This window comes from Colobus angolensis, unplaced genomic scaffold (genome assembly GCF_000951035.1).
Source record: "Colobus angolensis palliatus isolate OR3802 unplaced genomic scaffold, Cang.pa_1.0 Scaffold31, whole genome shotgun sequence".
NCBI classification, from domain to species: Eukaryota; Metazoa; Chordata; class Mammalia; order Primates; family Cercopithecidae; genus Colobus; species Colobus angolensis.
The window spans coordinates 8,932,530-8,954,163 of NW_012116377.1; the positions used below are offsets into that span (position 1 = coordinate 8,932,530).

General features: G+C 41.7%; 1 protein-coding gene across 4 annotated transcripts in view; it reads right to left on the reverse strand.

Annotated features, from left to right (window-relative positions):
* The window catches only part of KALRN (kalirin, RhoGEF kinase), a 643,785-nt gene that overhangs the window by 295,685 nt on the left and 326,466 nt on the right, over nt 1–21,634 (reverse strand). For all 4 annotated transcript variants that reach the window (XM_011950775.1, XM_011950777.1, XM_011950776.1 and 1 more), the window contains exons 14-15: nt 14,158–14,353; nt 4,930–5,096 (exon numbers count right to left, since the gene is read on the reverse strand). In XM_011950775.1, coding sequence (XP_011806165.1) covers nt 4,930–5,096; nt 14,158–14,353 — 363 coding nt within the window. The remainder of the gene's footprint in view (nt 1–4,929; nt 5,097–14,157; nt 14,354–21,634) is intronic.

Genomic DNA, 21,634 nt, shown 5'->3' on the forward strand with positions numbered 1-21,634 from the left:
AGTATTTTTCAAACTGTAAAATGAATATTGACATTGATCAATCATTTTAGGCAACAATTTAGCCAATAGGTTAGATGATCTTTAAAGATAATTTCCAGCTTTAACATTCCACGTTACTTTCAAAACTCAAAGAGTGCCCCTACATCTATAGGGTGTCCAAGAAAATCAGTTACGTAGAAATGAAGGACTGAAAGAATATCACTGCTTGGGGACTTAAGAGCTAGGTCAAAAGTTCAGCTCAGTCTGAGCTTGAGGGGGAACTGTACATGAAGATCTATTGCTTCTCAGGCCAGGAAAACTCAGCTAAGCCCAAGTCTGGAGAATGGATTTGAGTAAGTGGATGAAGATATCCACAAATGGTGATGCCATTTAAACTGGGCAGGCTGAGCCTTGTAACCATGTAGGCTGGGAAGCCACCTGTAGATGGCTGTGTTCTCAAGGTCATACCTACAGCAAAGCTTCGAGGTTGTACTGAAGGCAACTGACTCTAAGGACCTCTATTGTAGATGATTTATCACAAGGCATAGTTGTTTCTGAAACTCTAGCCACAGGAAAAATAATCAGCTCCTCAGATGGTAGCAGGGAGCCTGTCATATGTCCAGTATTCCTTAGTTCTAAAAATCCATGGTCTATGAGACTGCACATGTTCATCCTTCATGGTTTATAGGCTGTGGCCATATGTCCTCTTAATTATCTCCATTTTGAAACAAAAAGATGGTACTTGTCCTGTTGGCTGCCCCTCTGTTGGCTCTACTTCAATTCCTCTCTTTTATATTCAGTCAACAGAACTGAACACAGTATTCTCCACAGGAGAATGAGGACACACTAATATTTTCTCCTTTGTCCTAAACGTCCATCTTGATTATATGCAAATTTTGGCCAGCATTTGGTGCAAAGAAGGAAATTAAGCCAATGTCTTTAGTGATCAAATAAATATAACTTGTTTCCTCACAGCTTAGAGACACAACATTTTATAAATCCATTTTAGCTTATTTTCTGCTAAATGCACTGCTTTGCAGGAATACATATGGAAATTCATTTAGCTTTATGCTCACTAGGTAGGTCATTCAAATCTTTCTGAATTATCTAATAGATGTGAGGTCATCTTCACCAGAGTAGTAATTTTCCTGGTAGCTATCAGAGCATTCTGTGGGGTTTGGAGAGTAATTTGGCATTGAGTGGTCCAGGGATCTGCTCCATGGGCTGTAATTAGTGGAGTGGTTTCCCTTCAAGGTCCACCATTTCTCTAGGGGTGTTTGGGCTATCTATCTTAGATATAAAGTCCTATATAAACCCTCAGAAAGAAAATCAGTTGCATCAATCAATTTCATTTTTTGAGTCCATTAATATAATTTTTAGTCTAATGTCTGTGCTTTCCTTGCTTTTCAGTACTTCACTTTAATAATATTTTGGTAAAACTACACTTAAGGTTATGATGGGCCATGATCAAATCTAAACCTTTAATCTATGAGCTCTAATGACATAGTTGTATCATAATCTATTATTGTCCTCTCCCTTTCTGCCCCCATTAGTGGCATTTCAATTAAAGTGTCCTTTTTCTTTCTTTTTTGAGACTATATTCAAAAGAGACTCTCAAGCTACTGTCTAAATTTAGCCTCACTGATCAATACTGACATCTAAATTAACTCCCTTTTTCCAAGAGTCAACAGCTTCCAAATCAATATTTCCTGCTCCACCAATTTCCATCAAATACAACTGCCTTCTCTGAAACTGGATCAGAGGGCTCCCTAAGGAAAGAGCCTACACTGACAAGGAAAACAAGCCTGTCTAATGAGGCATGGTGGCTTAACCAAGCAGTAGTCCCTTGGCACCTCGAGGACCAATGCCCTTTGCAAAGGGCTTGGTAGATTTCCTGAGACTCTGGTTTGAGCAATTTTGTACAGTCTTGAACGACAATCCCACGGTGTGTCATTTTTGTCATGGTAGAAATAAGGAATCTTCCCACCCCCACAGAAGAATTCCTTTTTTGTCTCCTCACTTATGATATTATAAATGGGAATGTATATAAATATTAGTCCACCCTGGATTATTTATATATAGACAGTCTACTTCCCTATTTAACAAAATACTTATCATCAGCCCAGTCTCCTCCTATATAGGATGTGTAGTTGGAGAATGAATATATTTCTATTTTAATATCAGCCAAGGAAAAGAGAATTAGGGAGCTGAATCTACCACTGAGGCTGGAGAAAAATAAATTAAAAACCAGGAACAAGAGCAAATTTATATATTTCATTTCAAAGTCAAACAGGAATGATTTTCCTGTTATGTTTTGTTCAGATGGTCATTCCTGCCACCTTCCACTGATGGAAATAACCAAGTAGGTGCAGCAGAGGACTTCGATGACCTGCTGGAGCCTTGCTGACCTCAGACAGGTGCCACCCTCTCCATCAAGCTTAGGCTATGCCTGCTCTTGTCCTCTCATACATGGTACTGCTGAGGTCACAAAAACCTAAGACCATTCAGCTAGAAGGATTCTTATTTTAAATTTTGAATTGATAAACATAATTGTACATATTTATGGGATACCTGTGATATTTTGATGCAGATATACCATGTGCAGTGCACACTGTAACTGGGATAACCATCACCTCATTTATTTATGTTGGAAACATTCAAATTTCTTTCTTTTAGCTATTTTGAAATATACAATAAATTGTTGTTAACTATAGTCACCCTACTGTACTATACCACACTAGAATGTGTTCCTTCTAACTGTAATTTTGTCCCCATTAACCAACCTCTCCTTATCATCCCCTCCCCTCTACCCTTCTCTACCTCTGATAGCCACTACTCTACTCTCCACTTCTATGAGATCAACTTTTTTAGCTCCCACATGCGTGTAGTATTTCTGTGCCTGGCTCATTTCACTTCACCTACGTTGGAGGGCTTCTATTTCTCCTGGGACCACATGGCAAGAGTAGGGGCCAGCAGAGGCAAACAGTAGGACCTTGGATTTAGGAGGCCTGGGCTGAAGTTTCAGCCGACTAGTCAAGAGGGCTTGGGGAGCACTAACCCTATGGTGCCTCAGTTTCCTCATTTGAAAAGTAAGCACAACACCACTTCTCCCCATGGGTATGTTCTCTTAAAATGAGATTATAAATGAGAAAGGATTTCTCATATGAAAAGAAAATCCAGTCTTAACTACTAAGTCACAGAATTTGCATACTCATTATTGTTCTGGGCCTGCTAGGATTTCCATCAAGTCCTTATAAATAACATGTCTCTCTGGAGACTCAGGTTTGATCCCAGTGTCATTAAGCAGAAACAACCTGGAGGGCAGCACTGTAACCCTGCCTTGCTTGGGGCTCAGGAACGTAATCTGCACAGAATACAGATCTTTAGCATGGAGTGTGTGGGCTATAGCTCAGCACTGATTGGAAGAGATGGGGAGTGGAGAAGATAGACTTATAATAAATAACAATATAATAACTAAGACAGAGGCATTAGAGGAAAGCATACCTTTAATATAAGGAATCAAGCAACAATTAAACAAAATAAGATGTTTTTGGCCCTCATACTAAATCAAAAGGCTTAATTCTAAAAGTTCCAGCATGCTGAGCTATGGTTTTCTGAAGAAAAAAGGTAAAAGCTCCAGCAGCCACTATAGACAAGAAAAAAATGTGTTTAAAAGATGCTTCTTTGCTTAGGATGATTTGGGTAGAATGGGGGCAGAAAGGGGCAACCACAGGAGTGATGTGGTACCTGCCCTGCTGGGAACCCCTCCGGGACCTGTGGAGAGTGGTGATGTGCTCTCTCTCCTCAGGGTGATCATGGTCTGCTGACCTCTTAAGCTTCAGTAGCCTCATCTATAAAATGGGAATAAAGTCTACTTCAGAGAATGGTTGTGAGGATGGATGAAGATGTGTGTAACACGCCCACAGCACTCAACAAAATGGAACTATTATCACACTTTTACTTCTTCACCCCCACCTTTGTACAAATAGCTAATTAAAACAATTACCACTTAGTCTGTTCTTAATATATGTACTTTTTGTAATTTTTATGTTTTGGAAACAGGGTCTTGCACTGTCATCCAGGCTGGGGTGCAGTGACGTGACCATAGCTCACTGCAGCTTCAAACTCCCGGACTCAAGCGATCCTTCTTCCTTAGCCTCCCAATTAGCTGGAACCACAGGCATGTGCCACCACATTCAGCTAATATTGAACATTTTTTGTGCAGTCTCACCATGTTGTCCAGGTTAGTCTTAAACTGCTGGCCTCAAGTGACTCTCTTGCCTTGCCTCCCAAAGTGTTGGGACCACAGGCATGAACCACCATGCCTGGCCTGTACTATTTTAAAAATGTGACATTGGTCATTGTGTGTATGTTCCCACAGGTTCCTAAAGATTAAGCATAAAACACCTAGCATAATGCTTCATGCAGATAAGCTTTTTCCTTTTTAAAATCAACTTTAATATGGCAAGAAAACTTTCCTATAATAACCATACACACTTTGGAAATAGTGATGGTAATTGCTACTAGTTACTGAATATTAACTATGTGTCAGGCACATGAATGCCCCAAATTAATTAACCTGACTCTATATCCTAAATATGTTTATTGATAAAGGATTTGTATATTTCCCATGGACTGCTTGACAGGATTGAGGATAGAAAGAAAGAACAGATTCAGTGACTGAGGACAAATCTGGAATGGATTGTCATGTAAGCAAGAAATCAAGCATTTGTTGTTTGATCCATTGTATCATTGGGTCTATTTGTTGTTACTGCAGCCAAGTTTTCAGAAACTAATACAAGTAGTCCTTAACTTACCTATTTTCGAAGTGCCGGTTACTTAAAGGGGCACCTGTGGCTCTGTATGCCTTACCTCGTATCAGGAGCAGGTCCCAGGTCAGGCTCGGCTGGCTGAGAAACCCAGGCTGAAGGAAGAAGGGGCAGGGCTTACCTGTTTGACTTCAGCCTGGAGGTGCCGTAATTGGAGGCACTGCTCTAGCCGCTTATGAGTCTGCTCCGCATTCAGCTCCAATTCATGCTGCTTCTCATGGAGAAATTCCAATAACTCTTGCACCTGGGCTGCCAGATCAATGTCTTTTTCACAGATCAACTCAATTCCTGATTTTAAAAAATGGAAACAATTAAAAATCAGCTAGTACTGTGAAGGTTACATTCCCTTCAATATGCATAAGAAAACTGGAATTTGGAAACAGTCATTATTCACATCCTCCCAAACTCTAAACATTCCTCTGTGAAACTGAGCACCACAATGCACCCATGTCTGGGATGCCAAAATTATGCCATCTCTTTTGTATCAACTGATCCTTTGCCTGAGAATTCAACGGATGATCAGCTCCTTATTATCAACAGGAATTAGAGTTATATAGAGGTCCATCCCTAGACACGACAGCACCCAGCAATTCCTGCTGGGGGATTTGCCAACACCCAGAATATTCACAAACAAGCTTCTAAATCATATTGGAAAATCAAAAACCAAACCAAAAGACTGTCCCAGTACTTCTGCCAACGACACACTTTTTTTTTTAGCTGGTCAGATATAATTTATCATTAGATGGTACGTTCACTCCAATGAGAGTAGCTACACAATAGTGATTTTTAAAAATTCATTTTAAATTCCCCGCAAGGGTCGCACATGGACAGTGGTGATTTTATTAGCCAACTACTTAGGTTCTCTAAAAACAGGAACTGTTAGAAATATAAGCTAGCTGTCATATATTATTTATAAAACTCAGGCAAACACACCTAATAAATACAACCCAGCAATATACCACAGGGATAACGAGTGCTTATCTGTTTAGAAAAAGCTTCATGTTAAAGGTGTGCCCACACAAGGAGAGTTTGCTCAGCGTTTTTCTGCTGATTTACAATTAGTAAACCCAGCCAGTCACTGACAAGTGTTCTCAAGGTTTATGTATAAACCATCCAACATTAATAAACTGTCAACGATCTGACCTGTAATGGGTACCTTGAGTCGATATATGACAGCCAGAAGCTGTGGCCACATTCCTTGTTTACCTCCTTGTCTTACTTTTCCTATATACTTTTCCCAATTCATGAGCACAGGTGCACACACACACTTCCTCTCTTCACCATGCCAGTTCTCCTATTTATACATTATCATCAGCAGGCCTAGGTGGCCTTCATCAAATAAATTTCTGCCTCAGAAATTAATGAACTCAGAGAGACAGCAAAGGAACTGTCTTAGTAATCAAAGTCCTTCTCTTCACTAGTAACTTGAATTTGATTCCTTACTTGGCTCTCAAAGACTACATGAAAGTGTACTAGCTTTGGAATAGTCCTGAGTTGGAATCCTCACCTTGGGCAAGTTATCTAGACTCTCAGAAGCCTAATTTTGCTCATATGTAAAATATGAATTTATATACCCACCTACTTCATAAGCTACCTACCTCCTAAACTTGTGGGATTAAATGGGATGATGCATGTAAAATATCTCTCATATATACATATTACTGTGTATACCTGATACACAAAAAATACAGACCACTGCTGCTTAGTCCTGTGGCTTTCCCGACTCCTGACTCTTACTTTAAACTTTTAACTTTCTGCCTTCTCACATTCATGCCCTCTTGGTTTCTAAATGTCTCCGACTTGTTGCAAGTTGTGGCCCATGTTGTTTCTTGATTTGGATTGTCTACATATTTCTTATCTGGCCTTGTTCAGATCGTTAGCTCTAGGAAAATCCTAACTTGCTTATTCTGATCCCTGAGTCCACCTGGCTCTGCAGCTTCTTAGTTCTGTCCAAGTCCTTTCCCTGGCTCTTCATCCAACAATCTAGACCCAGTGCAGCTTTGGTCCTGATGCTGACACTTTGTCTGTGATGCTGAAGGACAGGATCTCAACCAATGATGGGGTTCAGACTTAAAAGCCCTGCAGATAAGTCACCAAAAGGTAGTGTACTTTCATGGGGATCAAACCCAAAGGAACCCGCCAGTCTCAACATACGGCTACTTAAAAAATAAATCCCATTTGAGAGATTTCCCCATCACTCTACTCACACCATCAGAAATCCATCACTGTCACCACCAACACACCTGCAACATATAGTCGGGGGAGTATAAGGAAAGTCTGTACATGCTAAGGGAAATTTATCTCTGGAGGCAAAAAGAGTGTTTTATATAAGGACAATATGGGAAAGTGGGAACATTTTTTTTTTCTGGTATTACATGGTAATAATTTCAGTATCTTTTCATGTTTTTTTTTTGTGTCTGTTTCATAATTCCAAGTCCCAGCTCCTGAAATATCTGTGGGAGACAGAGAAAAGAACGGCTTGTTCTTTTGGCAGCCAACTCCTTCCAGTTACTATTTTCAATTACCAAGGGGATGAGGTAGAGCATCTCCTTGACTGAAATAAAAAGTAAGAACACAAAAATTTCTACCTCTGCAGTGCTTGGCATAGTGGGATGACCCCTGACTTTTATCTTTACTTTCTGGAAATGCAATTTAAGATCCATCTGCAGAAGCAGACTCTCTTTCTCACTTCCAGTCTCGATGCGGATTTGTTGTAGCTCATATTCATTCTGCATGTGTCTCTGGTGTTCAGGATGCTGGGCTTGGGAAAATGTCTTTCTATGTGAGCCTCATGGCTCAACTCTGCCACACCACATGTTATCTGTCAAAGAGGACAGCCACCTGCTTAGGACATCAAACAGAGCAGTCTCCCAGCAAGTCCTGAGACTCAGTCCCTGCATTTTCATCCATCTCATTTGAGGTTGTCTTATGTGAGATAAACACAGGAAATAAAATGGATGAAGACAATCCTTATTGCACCTCTGTACTCCTCAGGAACACATCATGTTGTGGATGGAGTGAATGGGAGGAACATGAAGATTTATTCCAGCCACACCGAGAACAATAGAAATTACCCCCTCTCCTACTGCCCCCAAACACACTGACACGAGTACCAGTTAAAGCCCATCAAATGGTAAATATCTGTCAATCAGCAGCAGGCAGAGTTTGCTTGTGTTGACATTACTGCTCTCAATCTAATGATATATCTGTTTTTCTTAGGGGCTCTCAGAAATGTGAAAAGATATGTTTCCTCTTTCCATCAAGCAGTGGAATATATTTGTGAGGAAATCATTTGTCAGGCTCTTTTTAAAAAGTTCTATTGAGACTTCTTTCTGATTTGCCCCCACAATTTCCTGTGTCCATACCCCAATAAGAACACTTCCATTCAGGTTGGTTCCTTATTAACCTATCCACGTTGTTCCAGGAATGCAGGCTTCCCGATGCCAGGGCCATGTCAGTCTTACCTATCTCTGCCTCTTCAGGCCCTAGCACAATGCTTCATTTATATCATCCAATAAATACCTAATCAATGAACAAACGAGCCTCTTCAGAGAACTGAGGTCATATGCTGTGGTGGAAAGTACCTGAGAGCTTGGGGGAAGAACCGGCTTAGGTTTGCTCTGTTTGCTATGAATGGAGAGACTCTGAGCTTCTCACCCTCTCTGAGCCCAGGTTTCCTTGTCTGTAAAATGGGAATCACAAGGAGGACTTCTCAGGGATGTTGTGAGAACTAAGTGAGATACAATGTATACAGTGCTTGGCATCTAGTAGGCTTAAAATATTCATTTCCTCCCTTTTTCCTCTCCCTCAGAGAAATTATAATGAATACACTTTTGATTGCTGATGGAACTATTGAATGGCTTGTACAAAATGTAAATATAAAATCTTACTGACAGGTGTTTATGTACTCGCCTAATGTGTATCATTGGAAACTATTGTGGCTTTAATGCTGTTAGACTGCTTCTCTCAACCCTGGCTCACATCAGATTCAGCAGGTAATTTTTTTTTCTTTTAGACTGAGTTTTGCTGCGTCGCCCAAGCTGGAGTGCAGTGGCACGACCTCGGCTCACTGCAACCTCTGCCTCCTGGGTTCAAGAGATTCTCCTGCCTCAGCCTCCCAAGTATCGCTGGAGAATTTTTTTTTAAATCACCATGTCCTAACCACACCCCAGACCAATAACCTCAGAATCTCTGTGGTCGGGACCCAGCCATTAGTAAGTCTTAAAGCTCCAGGCGTGATTCCAACATGCAACCAAGATTATGAACCACTGGATAAGACGGTACAATGGCCAGAAACCTGGGGAAACAGAGATATTCCTTCTGTTACACTCAGCGAATGCTCTGCATGGGTGTTTGTTTAGGGCTAAAAGCCACAGCTAACAATGACAAGCATTAGTTTGCTTTCATTTGTTACCAGGTGAGGGTACCACTTTAATTTCCTCAAGGAGCGAGGTGACCGTGGTCTAGAGTAAGATTCAGATATTTCTGACTATGCTGCCCATACTTGTAACATGTTTTTAAAAACTATGTTCTTTAAATATCGGTATCTGCCTCAGATACAGAACATCTTCTTTTCTCTTTTCTCCTCCCCTGTCCATTCCTCTTTCTGTGTCACTCCGTCTACCTAACACTCAGTTCAGAAATCACAAAGTCCTTTAATGAGGTTTTTACATCAGTGTTCTCAACACTGGTTGTACCTTAAAATCACCTGGGAAGTTAAAAAAAACCTGGGCCCACACCAGACCAATTAACTAAGAGTCCCTGAGGGATGGGGCCCAGACATTGGTATTTTTAAGAAGTTCCCAGGTGATTCTCAATCTACAGCCAGGTTAAGAACCATTGTTTTATGTCAAGGTTTCTTCTTCCCCTCCTCTCAGCCCCTCAGATCCACATTCCTATTAACCCCAGAGTAGCTTTCATGTTGAAAATAATAATAATAATAATAATAAACCCAGATTTTTTTCTTTCCTTTTTGAAAGAAAAAAACATCTGTTCCACCCACATTGATGTTCATTCTTGATTAATTCAGCAACATTACTATTAAGAACTTGCTAGGCACAAGACACTAGCTCTGCTAGATGCTGGAAATGGAAAGAGGGAAGAAAGAATTTGTTCCTTCATGCTGCTGACTACAGGAACACAAATAACTTCAACAGAATGTAGCATGTGCTAGGTGTACAATATATACTACTTGCCAAGCTTCACTGAACCCTTTCCATCCTCCCGTGTTATCCCACTTCATCCTCACATGACCCTATGTGGTAAGGATTCTGAAGATCACTACTTTTCAGAGGAAGGCAAGGTTTAGAGAGACAGGTGAACACGTACAAGGACAGTCAGGTCCTAAGAGGTGCGGCCGGGATTTCAACCCAGGGTTTCCTCTTGATTTTGTATTCTAGCCTTTACGCTCAATGAGAAGAGTGAGCCTCACAAAACTTAATTTATTTTAAGAATTTATTTATTATTAAACGTTGGGGTTGGGTTCTTCTCAGGCAAAGTAAATTTTAAGTATCATGGCAACAGACTCCAGAGATTTCTCATTTACAAACATTGTATAAAGAGAGAAGTTGATGCTTTGAGTAAATCACAAAAACAACACATCCATAGGGTATGTCACTCTTGTCTTACTCCTCGAGTCAAGTGTAATAGTCGCATGGTCAGATTTCATGCGAGAGAAGAAGTATGGCCTGGCCAATGAGGGCAGTTAGGCTGAATTATGGAAAGTGAGAATTGGAGGGAACCTTAGGAACCAAGGCCTGCCACACTAGACAGAAGAAGAAACTAAAGTCTAAAGAGAAAAGGGACTTCCAAAATCAGACTGCTAGTTGGTAGTGGAACTGGACCCTGAATTCAGCCAGCATGTTTCCCCCAACTTCTTTCAGCAAAACCCACCACCTCCCAACTTGAGGCTCAAATAGATGATTCCATAGTGAGGAAAGAACAATGAGCAAATTAAGAAATTGTTCCTATTTACTCTATTCCTGAGCCTGATGTTAAGCAAAGGCTTTTGCTTTGGTTAGAGTTGTGGGTACACCAGAGCAATTTAGTAGAGCCTGGCTCAATATTAGAAACTTCATACTTGAAAAGAAGCATATAAAAATTCCCTAGTTCCATTTGCTACTACAAAATCAAAGCATAAGCCCTTATTCAGCATGAACTAAACACCAACAAAAGTTTTAATATTGCTAATTGTCCTTTTTCTAAGACCACAGTTTATTTTACCTTTAGTCCAAATACAGTCCATTTGGACTGTAACTCCCCAAGCCATTTATTGCCTCAGTCCTGTGTCTCTGAAGTCTTACATTCCTCAGCCATTGGGGGTCAAGGCCCACCTGGGCTCACCTCTTACTCCATCCCTGCCCTCCAGCTCTGGTGTGAATCTACCCTCCGTTTCCCTAAGCCCAGAGGTAAGTTAGATGCCTCCCCTGCAGAACCAGGCATTCAGCCAGACAGGGAGTAAGCATTCCTAAAACCCCTGGATTCATTCTCTTGAAAGCCTCATGGCGTACGCCAGACTGAACAGCTAGCTATGGTAGGAGCAGGAGAACAGCCAGCCTCAGTAAGAGGCGCTGAAGAGGCCAATCAAACCTCTTTTGACAAAGCTCATTTCTAGAACAGGATATTGTGGGGGTGGGCAGCCCATCTGCCTGGGGTGTTTTCACCCACTCAGCCCTCATGGTTTAGGTGGACGCCAAGCACAGCCCACCTCAGCCACAAGCAGTCCTCAGGGAGTTCCAGCTCCCAGTAGTCTTTCTGTTACTATGGATACTTGGCTCTTGGGACAGAGGTTGGCTTGCCCAGGGTCACGTCAGCACCCTGGTAGTAAGTGCTGCAGGTGTCCAGGCAGACAAGGCTCCTTTTCCTGCTGGACACATCCACCATGAGAGATGAAGGGTGAGCATCCCTGCATAGCTTCTCTGCCCGTCTCTCTGCTAGATGCTGTGTCTGCATTCTCTTATGGTTCCCAGTCGTAGCTACATAGATAGCTACAGTGAGTACCATGAGGGCAGGTCATGGGGCTAAATGCCGAGTCCAGGTAAGATTCCCAGTCACAGAGAAGGGATTATGGTTTCCCCGACTTCCCTAATAAGGTACAGTCCATGTCCTAGAACACTGACTTCCAATTTTTAATGTACACACCATTTACCTGGAGATCTCATTAACATATACTTTCAGATTCACAAGTCTGGGATAAGGCCAGCAATTTTGCATTCATAATCTGCTCCCAAGTGATGCTAGTGCTGCTGGGCCCAGGGCCCACACTGAGTAGCAACATGCTAGGTCAGTGGTGCACAAAATTACCTGGAGGGCTAATTGAACCACAGATTGCTGGGCCACACTCTGCTCACCCGTAGATTATTTAAGCAACACTGCCTTATTCATGAATCCACCCCTCAGATCAGTCTCTGCTCTGGAATTCTTTGACCCTTAGACTATTTAAGCAACATTACCACGTACTCTTGTGTACAGGGCTTTAAGAGTATGCGCTGTTTCAATGCCTATAGCAACAGCAAAGGAACCACAGCAAACATTTATGTTATGAGATTCTGATGTAATGGGTTCAGGTATGGGCCCTTGAACTCACAGTTCACACATATCCTCAGGTGATGCTAATGCTGCTGATATGGGGATCACATTTTGAGAGCCACTGTCCTAGGTCATTCCAGAGATGTCAGCTGTTGTGGCTTAATTATCACAATTAAAAGCAGTGGTTCTTGGCCCTGGCCACACAGTTGAATCACCTGAGGAGCTTTTTGCTGTTGACCAAGTTCCATTTAAAGGTAGTTAAATCAGAATATCAGGGCATGGGGCCTGGGCAGTGTCATTTAAAAAAAGTCCCCAGACAGACTGCAAGGTGAGTAGCCCTTCCTGGGACTACACAGAGCACTAGCTGCACACCTGTGAACAGGCCTGGGTCTCAGATGCAGTCTGTTCACAGCACAGATGAAAATTCAAGGGCAGACTATGTTGACAAAAGTGAACAGAATTTACTAGACTGTCTCTCCTCTGGTCAGGAGTGAAGTCCCTTTGAATGCTGGTCTTTACTCTTTCAGGTCATCAAAAGAAACACAGTACTTTAAAGTTCAGTATGACTGCTAAGGTCCCCCCGACAATCTCAGGATTTCCATATCCTTCAGGATAAGCGGGGACATGGCCCAACTGCGTTTTATAGTTGATGGCCTTAGTTCCTGTCTACCTCGTGCTGGAGAGTGAGGAACCTGAGCCAACAAGGACCTGGGTAGGAGGGCAGTGGAGTGGGTTGGGAGGTAGAGTTATGGGCTCTAGCACTCCCCTGGGATGTGACCAGCCATGTGACTTCTTTTCTTCTGGACCAGTGGATCACCATGGCGCTCTCTCATTCTAACATCAAAGGCTGACTTGGGGAGTGGGAAGTATAATAGTAAGGACTCACTCACTTGTTAGATAAATTTTGAATAAATCTTGAGCAGGAAAAGAAGTTAAATCTGAGTAACTCAGCCATGTTTTTCTGAGAAGTTACAAAATTATATGATCTTGTCATAAATGTTTATCAGTACTGCTTATACTCACCCAAAGACCAGTGATTAAAAATTGAGGAGACTGAGAAGCAGGAACAGGAGACAAGGAGATAGCTTAGGAGTAGAGGATAGGGCTAGAGAATGCGTGCTGGCAGCAGGGGTCGGGAGCAGAAGAGGAAACCGCTGCACATGTGAATACAATCCATATGAATGTCTGACTGCCTCTGGTTTGTTTTTCCAGGCTACCATTTTTTAAAGGAATCTGTGCTGATTGGCATCATCGGTTCTCTCACTCTTCCTGCAGACCAGCAGACCCTGGCCCTATTTCAACTTGAGCACAGCCTAACTGGGTAAACTTGGGCACTATTTCAGCTCTCATGGCTTCGGTTTCTTTTCTTTTTTTTTTTCTCATCTGACTCCTGCACAGGCTGGAGTGTAGTGGCATGGTCTCTGCTCACTGCAGTCTCCATCTCCCAGGTTGAAGAGATTCTCCTGCCTCAGCCTCCCAAGTAGCTGGGATTATAGGCGTCCACCACCATACCTGGATAATTTTTGTATTTTTAGTAGACATAGGGTTTCACCATGTTGGCCAGGCTGCTCTCGAACTCCTGACCTCAAATGATCCACCCACCTCAGCCTTCCAAAATGCTGGGATTACAGGCATGAGCTACCACACCTGGTCTTGTTTCCTTTCTTTTTCTTTTTTTTTTTTTTTAATGTGGGTAAAAGTCTGTATTCTTTGTATCTGTAGGAATAAAATGAATAAACGATGTGGCAGTGCTCCTTGCAGGCTAGCTGGTATGCTTGTTTTCATCATCTCCCCTGCCAGAAGAATGAACGAGGTCACCCACCTGATGCCTGGACCTCCATGATGTACTGGTGCAGATCCTGTCCCTGCTGGATGACCTCAAAAGTCATGTTGTTCATGGCTAGCTTCCGTTCTGTGTGGCGCTGCAGCCGCTGTTCTGCCAGGGTTAGGTCCTCTGTGTTGAAGTCATTCATCTGCCGAAGCAAGTCTTCATTCCAGGCATCTAGCTCTGCTGTCACCTGTGAGGGAACCACTGTCATCAGCACAGGCTCACCAGGTCCACGAGAGACTGTTAGGTTAAGACTTACAATTCCAAGCCTTATTCATGAATCCACCCCTCAGATAAGTCTCTGATTTGGAATTCTTCAACCCTTAGACTATTTAAGCAACATTGCCATGCACTCTTGTATACATGGTTCCAAGAGTGCTCTCTAGGTTTTTCAATGCCTATAGCAACAGAAAAGGAATAGCAGCAAACATTTATATTATGAATTATGGCTTATAGAATTTTTGCATACTCCTTGCTGTTCAATCCTCACAATAACCCAGTGAGGCAGGCATGATGGAGATCTCCAGGTCCATCTTCTAGAAGAGGAAGTTGACCCTCACACAGACAGATGGGGTGATTTAACCTGCCAGAGACAGATAAAGTTCTTCTACTAACTGCAAAGACTTTGTCTACCACCCCACCGTGGTTGCTGTAACAATTTTCATAACTAAAGAGGTTCTCAGAAATTAAGTAGTGAGTTTATTTCAGAAACAGAAACAGAGGGCTAGAAAAGCCTGGTGAATGGCCCAAAGTTACACAATCAGTTAAAGAGCAGTGTCCATCAAACCCAGGGGTCCTACTCTGGTTCCCACGTTGTATTGTGCAACATTCTGTCCTTCTATTACAAAGGTTGACACCTAAAAATAGTGACTAAACACTAAACAAAATATAAATGTGTAGCATACCTCCAGAAATTCAAGCAGATTTAATCAATTGAAAGGCATTCATGATTCTAATGAATACTAAAGCATGTAATGAATGGAAACATTGCCCTAATAGCAACTTGCTAATTGTTCATTTCTCTACACCTTAACTCACATGACTTCACCAGGTCTATTCTCAGTTTTCTGCTAATAGGGACTAAATCCTATACTTCCTTTACAATCTCTGCAATCATCCACAGACTAGGAACTCAGAAGACTGAACTAGATAACTCCACCTGTGTGAATCAAAATTAAAAGTTTGTAAATGTGGTTTTCAGATCTGCTATCTCGTGCTACCCCCATGACACCCCTGTGAAGGCGACAGCATGCGTACTGTCATCCTCTTTTCTCAGGAAAGTGTCACTCCAGGTCACACATTCCCAGGATGGTCCAGGCCATCTAAGCATATATCCCAGAGCCTTAGTTGAGTGGTTTTCATGATGCTGGGTCTCACGCCAGCTCCCACATGGCATAACCTTCCAAGTTATCAAAAACTGCTGCTCCAGGAGCATCAGTGACACAGGGAGACAGACGATGGGCTGAAGCAAGTGGGAGCGGTGCTCTTATATCTCATGCTGGGGCACACGTGCTGGGATGGGAAAGCCCAGCAGCCCCTCACAAGGGGCTGCTGTCTGGGTCACAGGATTTCATTTTTGTCTAACAGCAAGACCCTTCTTCAAGCAAAACAGAGACAGGTTAAATTGTACTTGCTCTCTTTGAAGCAGAAATGGGGACATTGAAAATATCACCCTCGCTGCCCTAGGTTCTCACTTCACACCCCATATCTTTTCAGGTCAATTGAGAGAACTGCTGAGCTCAGCAGGAAAACCCAGCATTACTTATTGCGGGGCGTCCTTGGGGGATCCGGGAACCATGGGTTGACAGGCAACGTAGGTTTTTGTTGTAGCCCCATCTTTGAAAAGTACTTCATTCTCTAACTCGAGAACGGGGTTAGACTCATGAGACTAAAAGAGATTATTTTTAAAAAGATAATTTAGCCTGGGTGCAGTGGCTTGTGCCTATAATCCCAGTGCTTTGGGAGGCCAAGGTGGGAGGATCACTTGAGGCCAGGAGTTCAAGACCAGCCTGGTCAATGCAGTGAGACCCTGTCTCTCCAAAACAAATAATAATAAATTAGCCAGGCATGGTGGCATGCACCTGTTGTCCTTGCAACTTGGGAGACTGAGGCAGGAGAATCACTTGAGCCCAGGAGTTCAAGGTTGCAGTGAGCGACTATTATGCCACTGCACTCCAGCTTGGGTGATAGAGACCCTGTTTCTTTAAAAAAAAAAAAAAAAAAAAAAGCATAATTTAAAACATAAATAGGCTTTTATAGTTTTTATAGAACTAGGCCTGTAAATATCTTTTTTCGTTACTGTATTTTAAAAACTGATGTATAATTTACATACAAAATACACATATTTTAAGCATTCAGTTCTGAGTCTTGACAATTTTATACACCGATGTAGTCATCGCCAAAATTAAACTATAGAGCCTTTCCATCACTCTAGAGAACCTACTTGTGCCCCCTTCCAATCCATTCCTCCCCTCCCCAACCCACAACTAGGTACCAATTTCTGATTTCTATCATCATAGATATAGTTTTGCCTATTCTTGAATTTCATATGAATGAAATCATACAGAATATATTTTTTTAACATTTGGTTTTTTCACAACATATTGTATCAAGATTCATCCACGTGGCTGTGTGTATGCGTAGTTCATTCCTTGCTACAGCTGAATAGAGTACCATTGTATAGATAGGCCACAATGTGCTTATCCATTCGCCTCCTAATGAATTCTTGGGTTGTTTCCAGTGTTTAGCTAATACAAATAAGGTTGATGTGAAAGTTCTTATAAATGTCTTTCTGGGGACATAGGTTTTCATTGCTCTTGCATAATTACCTACGGGTGGAATTACATATAGGCCATAGGGTAGGTGTATGTTCAACTTTATAAGGGAACCATCAGAGTTCCTCAAAATGATTGTAATATTTTACATTCCCAGTAGCAATGTATTCAAGTTCCAGTTGCTCTACATCCTCACCATCGTTTGGCATTATCAGTCTATTTATAATTTTAGCCATGCTAGGAGGTGTGAAGCGCTATTTCATTACGGTTTTAAGTTGTATTTTCCTGATGATTCATGATGGTGAGAACATTTTCAAATGTTTATTGACCATTTGTATATCTACTTTTGTAAGATGTCTTTTCAAGTCTTTTGTCCTTTTAAAAAATTGAGTTAATTAGGTTTTCATTGTAGATTTGTAAAAGTTCTAAATATATTCTGGATGTAAGTTCTTTATTGAATAATATATGGAAAATAGCCCAAACCACAATTTTTACTCCATTTTCTGGCCTACAAACTAAGGGGAATTAGAATAAAACTAAGACAACAAGCATGAAAGGAAGAGCCTGCCTTTTCTTTTGATTTTAGGTTCTGTTTGTTTCTGTGAAACTGAGTCTATAAGGTATCTATTTGCTGCAGGAAGATCCAAGGAGTCCCAAAGCCAGGAATCTATGGAGTAGAAGGTGCCGACGGTCCTGGTGAGGGAGAACAGAGTCAGGTCAGAGGGCTTTAGTTGAGAGAGTGATCTCAGAGGTCTGGGATCTTGGGAATTCTAATCTAAGCTAAATGTGAAATATGTCCTCTATTCTGTATCTGGTGTTTCTATATTCTTTCCTCTCCTCTCCTTACTCTCCTCCGCTCTCATCGCCTGACACCATTGAACTGAGGAACCCAGGTCTGTTATGAAGCCTGGAGAATGGGAATTTCCAGGGCCTCCTCCTAAGGCTGCCCTCCCTGGGTCCACAGGCTCTCTCCTCTTTCTGTTGGACTCCCCTTCCTTCTCTCCCCCAGGCACTGATGCCCACAGCTTTCAACTAGTCTGATTTGTGTGTGTTTAATGTATACTGGAATTTAAATTATTCTCTTTCCTAAGTATTTTCTGTTTCCTGTAGGAATGTTTTTTTCATTAGGTTCTTCCTCCCCATCTTCTTTCTGGGGCATAAGGTTGGAAGACAATAGGAGCCCATTTTTTAAAAAGAAAAATAGTTGTTTTCAAACATGAAGTTGACCTTACTGCTAATAAACAAACCTTTTTTCCAGCCTTACCCTGTGCTCTTGTTATGAACCAGTCAGATGGTTTACTTGCTAAGAGCAAGTTCTGCTGTCTCCAGCTTTCTTCACTGGTCTAATAGCCCTGAAATGCCCTTGTCCTTCCTCCCAATCTGCTTAAGTCCTGACCACCCTTCAGAGTAAACCCTCTGGCATGAAGAGCTTCACGACAACACCCAGACCCAGATATTTTTCTCTGGCTTATCTAATAACATGGGTCATGGGTGAGTTTGCTAATACAGAGAGACAAGACTGAAAAGAAAAACCCATGCCAGTGAGTGAATTCAGTGATTTAACTCCATCTGGAGAGAATTTGTTCAGGCTAGAAACTAGGGCCTGAAGCCAGTGAATGAAAGATGGAACACAAGGTTCCCAGAGGGCATTCCACTTTCAGTCAACCTATTTTGTTTTCTCCTTCCACTCAGTTACCTCCGTCTCAGCTCCTGGCCCACTCAGTTCCCCACTTGCTCTAGTGGCCTCTGTCTCTCTTACTCTCCCGAATTAACTGGAGACTTAGGAAATGATGACCTATTTGACAGATACATCGGCAATATTTCTATTTTAACAATTATCTACTCTGAGACATCAATAAGGGAAACCAGAGAAAGAGCCAAAATAAAATTTTAAAAAGGGTAAGAGGCAGTGGGAAATGGAAAATGGGAAGCCTCACTTCACAAAGCCCAAGCTGTTCCTGCCAGATGAGATCCACCAAATCCAGTATTCTGCCATGAAAATTTGCTTCATAGGAGTTGGTTTAGCAGTCGCCTTGAGCTCTGTTTTCAGAGAGCTCTCTCCATTGGTTCCTCCTGTTTTCTTGGTACTCCCCAGTATTTATGTGGAGAGAAAGCTATAATCCCTCTTCCCCAGATGTTTTGATGTGTATCTGCCTGAATCAAAATTCACCTGCCCCCCTTTTATTCCCACTTCCTATGGTCTACCCACTTCAACTCTTTATCACCTGCAACACTGGAAATCTCACTGTGTAGTTCTTTCTTCAGATCAGTGTTTCGATGTTGGCAATAATGACGAAGAAGACAGTATGACTGAAGAAGACATTTTACTTTGTATTGTGCATTTATCATGCGGCAGGCAGTGTGTTAAGTGTTTGATCAACTTTAATCCTCATAGCACTACAGGAGGAAATGAAAGCACAGAGAAGTCATATAGTTTTTCCCATGGTCTCAGAGCTGGTGGTGGCAAAGCTGAGCATTTAATGACCAAGTCCAGTGCTCTTAGCCATGGTGTTACATCAATAGGGCTGCCCCAAGAATTGATTTTGGGGCATATCCTTCTTTTTACTACTCTCACTTCAGAAAAATGCCAGTTTTACCCTTCCTGTTTTCTTCTAAAAAATAAAACAAAACAAAAACAAACAAAACCTCATAATTCAGTTTTCTTCACTTCACATGAGCCTTTTAAATTAATTATATATTTTTGAGCAGACCAAGAAATTGTGTGTTTGTGGCCTTAGATCTTAGATCTGGATCCACCCCATTACAGAGCAATCTGAACATTCATTCCAGCAGGGATTTTTGACAGTTCTACTGAAAACAGGTGACCTACCAGAATACTAAAGCTGTGTGAATAATCCTGTTTTTTTTTTTTAAAAAAAGGACCGTAGTAGGGAAAATCTCCCAGTGATCCTAAAATTAATTTGTCAAAAAGTCTAGAAGAGACTATGAAATAAATATTTTGTGAGGATTAGGTTTACTTCATTGTATTAATTCTACATGTTTTTCCCAAAGGTTCTGGGGGTACATTCAGAAAATGTGATAGTGATCATTAGGAAGAGTCCACAAAGATGCCCTTAAATAGATCTTAGCTTCTTTCTTGACGTCGCTATGTTTGTGGATGTGGCATGTTACAAACGTGGAGAACAGCAAGGCCTTGCAGTCTCGAATGGATTTTATGGAAGAAAAACTGGCAAAATTGGACTAGATGATGGGCCCTTAGATGATCCACAGCTAAAAGTGACTGTGCAGACTAATGGCTCTGTGTCCCCCAGAGAAGAGCCTGTAGTGACGCACCAGACAGCCCTGTCTTACCTGCCCAACTTTTCAAACAGCTACAACATTGATAGTAACAATAAGTTAAATTTACATCTATTTTCACAGGCAGAAGAACTGTGCAAAAAAAAAAAAAAAGAAAAAGAAAAAGACTAAATTTGAGAGACAAAATATAAAAGCTGCCATTTAAGTTTTTTGTTTTTTTTGTTTTTTTTTTTTTTAAGTCAGTGTACTGGAAGCCCTTATTTTGAAATGACAACCAGGAGCTTTTAAGCAAGCAAAGCCTAGACAAGACAGGTGATGAAGTCATTAAAAAGGTACCTATCTCCTGGGCTGCACCAGAGCCAGTGCTCTGAAGAGGACACATCCAAGCCTGTATGTGAGCCAGGCTCCCTTCAGCAGACAGTGACCAAGACAGTCAGTGGCTGGAGACCATGTCCTATCCAGAAAGAGATTAATAACATAGGGAATATATACCACAGAGGGCTGACACTAAGGAGAAATCATAATAAAATATTTAGAGTCGGGGAGATTGCAGAAATAACTCATACAATCTCACCGTTTTTCAGATAAAGGAAAAAAGGCCTATGATAAGCATTTTCAAATATTTTTAAGGCTCCCAAGTAAGAGGGAGCAGACTAGTTCCTTTTTCTTTTTCTTTCTTTCTTTTTTTTTTTTTTCCAGAGAGCGGAACAAGGACTGAAGTGTAAAAGGTGGAGATTTTGGTTCAACATAATAGTGAGATCATGAGCTCCCGCCTTTCTTCTCCCTTCCCTGCTAAGCCCCTTTCTGGGCTCTGGAGATATTCTGGTAGAGGCTGGATGGCATCCTCCAGGGATGCCAAATCCTAGCCACCAACTTTTGCTTGCCCTCAGATGTAACCTCATTGGGAAACCCTCCATGGACATCCTGACTGGGCTAAGTATCTGCTCCTTCCAGTGTTCTCTGCAAACCAGGAGACTCTATCATAGAATTCTTAAATTGTATGACGACTCTGTTTCTATGTCTCCCTGTTACACCCTCAATGTCCAACATGGCTTTTGCTGCATAAGTAGGTGCTCACCAAATGTTTACTGAACTGAATTTCTATATAGGTAAAAGGCTGACTGAATGGTCTCTTTCTAATATAAAATGCTAAGGGCCTCTGCAAGCAACTAATTGAAGAGTTGAGACCACCAGTAAATTATAATCAGCTTATCTTCTTTAGACAGAAGTTTCTTCCTTGAATGCCGTTTCTCCCCAGCCTTAGCCTGGCCCCTATTTGCTTTACATGAACCCCACAGATTTAGAATTGGTAGATCATCCCCTACTCAGGTTAATTACTCAATAAACTTTCAAGTGCCTTAAGCACACCTTGCTTGCAATTACACAGATATTTAAAAGAAAAACTGGTAGTACCATTCAGGACATAGGCATGGGCAAGG